Source organism: Rattus norvegicus, chromosome 9 (assembly GCF_036323735.1).
Source record: "Rattus norvegicus strain BN/NHsdMcwi chromosome 9, GRCr8, whole genome shotgun sequence".
Taxonomy (NCBI): Eukaryota; Metazoa; Chordata; class Mammalia; order Rodentia; family Muridae; genus Rattus; species Rattus norvegicus.
In genome coordinates this window covers 69,891,570-69,900,864 of record NC_086027.1, presented here as the reverse complement: position 1 = coordinate 69,900,864, position 9,295 = coordinate 69,891,570, and the positions used below count along the sequence as shown (strand labels likewise).

Sequence of the window (9,295 nt, the reverse complement as noted above, 5' to 3'; positions counted from 1 at the left end):
TACTTTCTCACAAAGCATATTTATTGGCTGTTGGGGGTGGAGGGGCAGAATCACTTCGCAATGGAGAAGCTTGACAGGAGCTTAGTCAAGAGATGAAAACAAACATTGGCAGTAACTTGACGAACCGAAATGTGAGCTGCCCTACAGGGCGCAACACCACTTCTGTATTATTTCTGCTAAAGACAAATAACTTCATTTCATTCATGAAGAAACATCAGAGTGACCCCCCCAAAAGAAACATTCTACAAAACAATGGCCCACGATCAGACAAAGAGCCCAGACTACAGACTGAAGAGAACTGTCCAGACTGAAGAATACTCCAGAGACTGGACAGCCAAACACAGGGGGAAGTCTCCAGCAGAACCTTCGGCTCCTACAGACATCCTAGAACCGAGGGGAAGATCTTGAATGCAGACCAAAGAATAGAGAATAGTGACATATCAACGATAATTTTCTGACATTGGTGACTGTCAAGTCATCAAAGAATACAGCCTTCATTTCCATAGGAAATAGGCACCATTCTGTGGGGCCGGGGGGGTCAAGGCAGAAACTAAGTCAGGCGCAGAACACACTTTTTCCTGTGCTTCTGACTCTTTTATAAGTTTGTGGCTATTTTAGAGTTTAAAAGGGGGAAAGCGAGGCAAAGGGAGCAACTATCTTATGCAGCACACAAGGTCATGGGAGAGCAAGGGCTAATTTGCATGTGGTAGCTAAGGTCATCACTTCTTCGCCCCCAGAAAACACAGCAAGGTTCTATCCCATTGCTGCACACTCGTGCTTAGCCGTGACTTGGTATTATTGCTAACATCTTTAGCACATGGCTCCTCTGTAAGCCAGATTTTATTTCACAGAAATTTTGTTCTTCAAGAATTCATTGGTAGGTGTTCAGTGTTGGGATGGGGATCCTTCAAGGACCGGAGTAAAGTACCCTCACCCCCTAAACAAAGAGGTCCATCCAACTCAGGGGATGCCCTCACAGAGCCAGCCAGGCTGCCTGAGTCATTGGAAGAGAGAGAACACCATACTTAAGGTCAGTACTGTACTGTACATAGCCAGCATTACACATGCTTAATGTAATAAGTATCCGTTGATACCCAGTTCACTTGTAAAGCAAACTGAGTAAGCAACTATAACTTAAAACTAGGAAGCAGCCCTATTTTATTTAAGTTTGGGGTTTATCTTGTTTGTCTGCTTTTTGCTGTTTCTTTTCTTTTCTTTTTTTTTCTTTAATGTTGCATATACGTTGGCTGCTCTAGAAGTCTTAGGCATGCAGACAGGGAAGTGGAGAAAATGGTCCAGCTCCGAGCAATCATAGGCTGTTTACACGTCAGAATACTACCAACTAACTCATGTTCTAAAGAAGGCTATCTTAAAGTGCCAGGGCTGACTTCCAGGCTGCACAGTTTCTAGGGGAGGGAACTCTGTCTTGGCCCCTCTGTAATTCTTCCTAGATCCTAAAGACCAAAGCAGCAGCCTGTCCCAGGCTCCATGGCCCTCCTAACTTTGGGACTCCAGCACAGTCTGGAGTACTGTTCCAGGCTCATGGGGACTATTTCAACCTGTCAAAGCCAGAGCAAAGCACGGCTGTAGTCTGGCAGCCACCCACAGAAACTGCAGTTTTCGGGCTAAATAGACAATTCATTCTACCCCAGGAGAATGTTTGCCCATTAACCGAGGGTTGCTCTGCTTGCTTGCAACTTTAATATGATGCATAAAAATAGCTAAACTTGTGAGTAATAGCACCATGGAAACCCAGATAATGGTAGAAAAACACCACCGCAAAATTAATTTGCTTTTGATTCTGAGAAATGTTTACTGCCACTAATATCAACACAGTAAACCATATTAACTGAATTTAGATGTCTTTGCTGGAAAAAATTACTTTGGCAGGGAGAATATGGGAAAATCATATCTACTAATTTTTTTTTTGAGCAGCAGAGGGGGGAAATTGTAGACCAAACTTCCTATTCAGAGTGGCTGCAGGCCACCAAGTAGACCTGTGGGAGTATCTTTAAGGGGAGACTTGAAGGCAAAAGCAGGCATCTAAGCCCTGAAGCAGTGATCAGCTGGAATATAGAAGTTGTTAGAGAACATGGTGGTACTAAAGCATGAATTCATCAACATCTCAGAAACATAAGAGCTTCTGTTGTGAAGCATCTCCCTCTACTGTCTGATTCTAGAAGGAATGCTGATCTCTATGGAAAAAAATAGAATCTGAAAAAACGAGGACAGACGGTGGTCAATGGCTGCCTGTGTACTTTACAGATTCATACCCTGGCATTTTTGTAAAAATGCTGGAGATATGTTTGTCTTGCTGGCCGGTGCATAGCTAGAAGCAGGCGCAGAAAGAGGGGATTGTATCCCAGTGAGGTCTGTTTGTTGAATACATATGAGCCGGGTCTTCTATAAGAAGGGGTTTGCCTTAAAAGGACTCAGCAAACCCAGGGCAGTCTGCTGAAATTCCGAGTGACTGATAGTCACTGATCCAGACAAACAAAACACCAAAAGGAGGTATCAGTAGTTAATCAAGTCAGATGCCCTGTGGTCCAGAAAATAGAAGACTTTCTCCATTCAAGTTTCAGGGGAACTAGACAGTGTAGTTCCTCCATGGGTTCCCGTGTTCCAGATTATGAGGTCATACCTGTAAAATAACATTCAACATGAGTTGAATTCCTTCCAATCTGCTTTCTGCTTTTCCCCGTGGGGTACACCCACAGACAGACAGACAGGCAGGCAGGCAGACAGACAGACAGACAGACAGACAGACAGACACACACACACACACACACACACACACACACACACGTTCTTATTTCTCATGAAGTTTTACTCATCCCACACTTGATGTGAGGATTGGACATTATCTGAATTTTGAATGTGTCCAGCACTGGGTCCAGCTGCAGTCTAGTAAGACTGTATATGTGTAGAAATACCCAATTTAATAAAGATGGAGGAAAAAAAAAGACTGTGTAGGTGTTAACTGCTCCAGCACTGTAGTCCTGTGTGCCGCCTTCCTTCCTGCCTCTGGCTTTATCTGAAGACATGGGAACAGCTTTAATTTGAGTCCAGTTCAGGGAGAACAGAGAGATGCTCCCTGTAGCCAGCTCCCAACTGTGGGTAATAAAACCAATGACTAAGTACCCCATGCTCCATCCTTCATAGAAACTGTGGGAGGCCTCTGTATGGATTACAGAGGCCCCATGAAGTCAGGCCCCCAGAGCCTGGCACCAAGGCCTTGGTAACATACCCTCCACTTTACAACTGCCTTTTCTCTTGCCCTGTGGCTTCCTTCCCCCTTTGCACTTCTCCCTGGGATCACCTCTCCAGTGAACTATTTGCACCCAAGTCCTTCTCACAGACTCTGTTTAAGGAACTCCAAAATAAGATAGAATGCATTATTATTAAGACAGTGATTGGGGTGAAGAATGTTGTTGTCGTTTTTGTTTTTGTTTTTGTTTTTGTTTTAGCTTTTTTCAGGAGCAAAGTAATCAAATAAAAGTGATCACAAGAGCCAAAGCTGTGATAGTAACTTTCTGGAAGGGAGCCACCGGCAGTCTGGACCTCAATTCCAGTTATCTAAATGGAGAGTAAAGACCAACAGTGAGGGCTAGACCCTCATTCATGCAGTGATTCCATGATAATCTGTGTGCTACTGAGACACCGAGTGGTAGCAAGAATGCGGTGGCTTCTGTTTCCTTTCCTACCCTACCTACATCCTCCTACCCATGGGCGCAAGATGCGTAAAGTTTTCCACAGTGGATGTTTCAAGCTCTCTGGATATTCCCAGACCTGGCAGCACTCCCCTCTAACTCCCCATGGACTAGGTGGAAGCTGTGCCAAGGTGCTCTAGCCTTGGACGTTTTTCCAAACAACCGAGTGTTTTCATCAACTCCCCTCCACCCAGCATCCACCTAAACCTCTCTTCCCAGCCTCATCTAAAATTCCCATCACCCACACAGTACCCTCACTCAAAAGCTTTCATTTAAAGGATAGTCAATAGATGACCACCATCTGGTTCCATGACCTTTACTCTCAGAGCCAGATACATCTCTGATGTTTAAATATTAGTTGAAGATCACCTTAAAACAACTGTGAGCCATGGATTATTTTTTTGTACTAGGATTTGAACTAAGCCCTCAGGCATGATAGGCAAGTGCTCTACCTGTGGGATGCACGTGTCTGTATCTCCCTTTTAACTGTTTCTTTGGAGACAAGGACTCGTCAAGTGGCTCAGCTTGGCCTTGTGCAACTCATTCTATAGCCCAGGCTAGGCTTAAATTGCTATCCTCTTACTCCAATCTGGGGCTTTTTGTGGTTGTTGTCCTTTTCTTTTCTTTTCTTTTTCTTTCTTTTTTCTTTTCTTTTCTTTTCTTTTCTTTTTCTTTCTCTACCACCCCATCCTCTGATAATCTTGAAACAGTAACTCATATATCACAGACTGGCCTCTAACTCACCATGTACCTAAAAATGTCTTTGCCCTTCTGATTCTCCAACTCCCGAGTGCTAGGAATACAAGTATGTAACACCATGCCCATTTGTGTGGTGCGGAGCTAGAAACCAGGGCTTTGTCTGTGTTACACTAGTTGAACTCCATCCTTGACCCCTGGTAATGTATTAATACCAATTCACAAACATTATTTTTAATATACCACAGAGTATATAAGTGCAGTTAAAATGAAGATTCAGACTTTCACATAAAAATACAAAAATTATCTTTAGGGGAAAAAATGTCTTTCTTTTAAAATAGAAATAAACAAATTAATTCCGGTCTTGACATGAAGAGTGTTCTCCTCTCCCCAAAGCCCTAAGGGGTGCTGTACCTGCAAGTCTGGACTTTTTGTTTGTGTTGACTGCCGCCATGAACATGTACTCGCTATTAGGGTCGTGCACACTGGATCTGTACTTCTGAAAGAGATAGAAACATGGTTTGTTATCTGATCTTTCCCATCTGTTTTCCAGGTGTTTTCTGGCTTTTTTTTTTTCGAAGTAGCATGCAACAAAGGTGTGATTATGAACTTAAGCTCAGTAAAAACAATATGCAAAGGGTTCCCAGTAAAAGGTGCTTTTTGACCTGGTGAGATGGCTACATTCATACATTCCTACACACATGTATACACACACACACACACACACACACACGTACACACATTCACAAACAATCTGGCCAACTTATATATTCAGCATATGCAGAATAGAGTAAGTTCTTTGATCGAAAAATCTATCATGTGAATAGCTAAAAATATGTCCTACCACAAAAAGATATTTTGTTGTCCCTATTAATACTGTTCTGAATAACTTTTCAGACATTTTTCTTAAGAGCAAGTTTGATGGCGCAACCTATAAAAAAGCTGCTTCCTTCTTAACTGCTATTAGTAGGTCATAAGATAATCCCACTGTGTCAATGTGCCAATCAAGAGAAACCTAAAACTAATTGTTTCAGCTTTGTCCTGACTCTTAGGAAGCTTGGATTCAAATCTTAACCCAATGTTTGACGATTCTTAGAAATCAAAGGCATCCACTTTTTATATTTTAACCTCCTCCCTAACCTTTATCTCTGGCTGGCCCCAATTTTCCATCTTTTTATGAAAGAAACAGTAATAATCTCATATCTCTATAAGCCTCTGAGTCATTTTGGGAACAAAGTGAGTTATTAACAAACAAGCAGATAATCTCTGTTCTGAGTTATTAGTTTAGTTAGTATGCATGTCGTAAGGAAAAGCAGCGGTCTACCCTTTGCACGTTACTCTGAGAAGCACCCGGCGTTCTTTGATGAGTAAAACCCCACCCAGGAAAGAGAGGCTAAGGAAAAGTTAAGTTCACTTACCTTTTTTGCAAACCAGACGATAAATATGCATCCAAAAAGGAGCGCTGCCACAAAAGCTGCACACCCTACGGGTAACCAAAGCTTCAGCTGGCAACAAAGCTGGGATTCTGGGTTGAAGAGGGGAAAATATGTTGATGAAAGACCCAGAAAAACATGTCCTTACCCAGTGCTGAATAGATGATGCTTTCACAAAATGTAAGGAAGGTTCTTAACCAAGGAAGGCTTTTCTTCCTCATAACGATGAAACCCAGTAGATGACAACCAACAGTAAGGACTCTGCAATTCAAACTGGAACGAGTATGCTAGTATGCTTACAAGCGTGACTAATAGAAGATGCCTTCCCGTCTGCAGCTTCCCCAAGACTATATAGGAAAATACTTGTTATAATACTGACGTTCAATTGTCTCATCTCATTCTCCAAGCTGCTTCCTACCTTAGGCAAGAAAATGTGATAGCCACTGAGTCATGAAGGATTCTGAAAGGCTATGCCCTAATTCTAACTCATCAGTCTATGTAAAGAAACCACTTATTCCCAATAAATAACAGCTAATATTAGCAGCACATCCTTCCGTGCATAGCTCATCCAAGATGATCTGCTGTCAGCTACTTCTAAAGGAATTTCAACACAACACAAACAAAAAAGACTTGTTTATTTCCCTTGGTGAGAAAAGTCTTGGAGATGAGCATACACTTTTAAGGCAGAATGATAAAAGCAATGTCTTACCATAAATAAGCAAATATCCTCCACTAAGGTTCTTTTCTTGAAAAGGGGGTGGGTCGAAAATCGACAGGCTGCATAAAAAGTAGCTGCCCTGGGAGCTGTCTGCGTTGTCTAGGAAAAAAGAGACACTGTTGTTGGACAGCTGATATGGACAGGACATCGGATTCTTGATGGACACGGTGTTTCCGCTTCCCTTGGTCTTGGTGAGGTCGCAGAGGACTTCTCTGTCTTTGAACAACTGCATTTTTAACTGCTGGACAGTCTCAGGGTAGTTACAAGAAATCTGTACACCTCCATCGTGAAACGAAAACATCCTGTGATTGGCCAAGTCATTGAGTTCTCCTACATCAAAAGAGAGAACAGAGAAAGAGTGATGTGTTGTGAACCCATCGCCATAATAACTATATTTAAGTGGGAAAGTGATTTCTTTTTATAAAGCCACCCCTATTTATACCAAAATGAAAGATTCCATAGTCAAACAAATAAAACCGGGGTGTGATAAGACAAAACTATGCACTAGAATACACGTAACCAGAAGTGGGCTTTTCATGTGATAGAATATAAAATGTTATATATCAAGTAACACAGCATGACTCAGATAGTCTCAGTGCTTTTACAGGTTCCACACTGGGGCCAGGTGGTAAACAGATAAACAAGTGTTGATTTGCCATAATTTAGACTGGGAACAAAGTGCCGTCTGGGGAAATGTGCTAGGACAGTGCGTTGTAATATTCACCGAGGGCCAGAGGATACCTTTGAAGAAGTAAGTTTCAAAACTGAAACCAAGGCATGAATCTCTTTTAACTGAACAAGGAAAGACTTGCAGGAAGATATTACAGAAAATAAAAGCATTTAAAAGTATATGAATTTACTGGAGCTAAAATTGAATGATTGTATATAAATAGCGCTTCATCCTCCAACTGAAAAGGAAAGAAACAGATCAATTATGTTCAGACAGTAGCGTGTCTTTCATGTACCCCATTCACCAAGAACAAAATCGGCCCAATCATCAAGGTGAGGTCCTAGGTTTTCGCTTACTTTTCCACTTTTTAAGATTACTGGAGCCATCGAATCACTAGTTTTGTGAGCTACATGGAGATCACAGGAGGAAGGCACTGAAATGATTTTAACCTATTTGTAGATTGTGAACTACTGGCCTATAGGTTCAAACTGTTCAGTTTATTTCATCTTTAAATGACATGTCATTTTTAATGAAAAATTTTATGATAAAAATGTTTGGAAACATTATCAGAGTGGTGGCTTTTACTTAAGTTGTGAAATCTCTCCTTTTTTCCTTAAAAATGTCAAGCAATATAAATAATTTAAAGAAAAAAGAGCCATCTCTAGTAAAACAAAATATTTCTGTACTTTTGATTTTGACCTTTTTAGTGGCATAACTTTGCATAGCAAACACATTATCTTGTGCTCTGCTATCGTCCTGATCGTTTTTTATGACTGTATCCTGAGCCATCAGTGTTCGTTTCCCATGATTTATTAAAATTAGCACTAGAGTGGTACCAGGACTGTTCTCAGCACTTTGCTTTTATGTAAACACTATGGCATTTGCCCAAATGCATCTTACCATATTATTTCCTTAAGGAAGGTCTCCAGGTTACATTAAGATCAGCATCATTATACTTGGTGCCTTAACATCTTTTAAGCGTCATCAGAAATGCTCATGAATTTATTTATCCATTTATATATTTATTTTAACCTTAGTGCATTCCTCTCATATTTCTAGGAAAATTTCTCAAATTAGAGTTTTGGCTACTAAAGGATAAATACAAGTGTTCCAGCTTCTAATTACATCAACCAATATACCTTATTCAACCACAAAACACCAGGAAAGAGTAAACAAAATGCCTAAAAGTAGTATTTTGGGGATTAAATAATTGAACTAGAAAATGCAGCTTTAAGTGACCAGGGTGGGAACAGGACTTTTGCAGGCAATTTTGCTCTGAAAATATTTCTTTTTCTCCTCCTCCTCCTCCTCCTCCCCTCTTCCTTCTCCTCCTCCTCCTCCCCCTCCCCCCCTACCCCTCCTCCTCCCCCCTCCTCCTCCCCCTCCTCCCCCCCTCCCCTCCCCCCTCCTCCTCCTCTTCCTCCTCCTCCTCCTCCTTCTTCTTCTTCTTCTTCCTGCTTTATGTCCCATGGTGGACAAAAGTAAGGAAGGTGGGGGTTGTTTACCTCAGTAAGCTGCTTTCCTAAGAATGCTGGAAGGATTCTTGGACTAAAAAGAAACCTGAGTAAACTGACCCTTGTGTTGGGTGGGTATAGTCCAGAAAAGTCTCGATCAGGGGTTTTAGTCAGAGCCATCTTGGACTGCCATTACTCTAGACTGTAAAAGTAAAAAGCAAGCCAGGTAGTAAAGATGTAGAGTTGATTTTACAAATAGTGTTTTAAAATACCATGACAAGTATAGTAAAAAGAAAAAGAAAAGAATGGAGCACGGGGCAAAAGGCAACAACAGAAATATCAGATTAGACAAGCATACATCAGCTTCGTGTGCCTTTGAATTATCAGATGCCCCAAAATGAAACTGCTGTGCTCGTTATGTTTGAGAAATGAAAGGCACGCTAACAATCCTATCATCAGGGTAAAGGAAAAAAGTATGTCAACTAATTTGAAAAAGAAATAAAACTGGCCAAAAAAAACCGTGCACTTACTAAAATGCAGTGAGTGAGTTTAAAAAGTATATGAGGCAAGGCATTTTTAAACTAAAGCTAAAAGCCAGGTTTAAAAATAAATGC

The 9,295-nt window shown here is 41.2% G+C and overlaps 1 protein-coding gene across 6 annotated transcripts in view; it reads right to left on the bottom strand.

The window, feature by feature from the left end:
• Icos (inducible T-cell co-stimulator) overlaps positions 1-9,295 on the bottom strand; it is a 38,823-nt gene continuing 29,528 nt past the window's right edge. For 2 of the 6 annotated variants that reach the window (XM_008767136.4, XM_006245037.5), the window contains exons 4-6: positions 6,549-6,887; positions 5,825-5,931; positions 4,327-4,905 (exon numbers count right to left, since the gene is read on the bottom strand). In XM_008767136.4, the coding sequence (XP_008765358.1) occupies positions 4,759-4,905; positions 5,825-5,931; positions 6,549-6,887 (593 nt within the window). In that variant the 3' untranslated portion in view covers positions 4,327-4,758. Of the gene's footprint in view, positions 2,642-4,326; positions 4,906-5,824; positions 5,932-6,548; positions 6,888-9,295 lie in introns of those variants that run through there. The other 4 variants (XM_006245038.5, XM_039084171.1, NM_022610.2 and 1 more) reach the window with 4 other exon arrangements.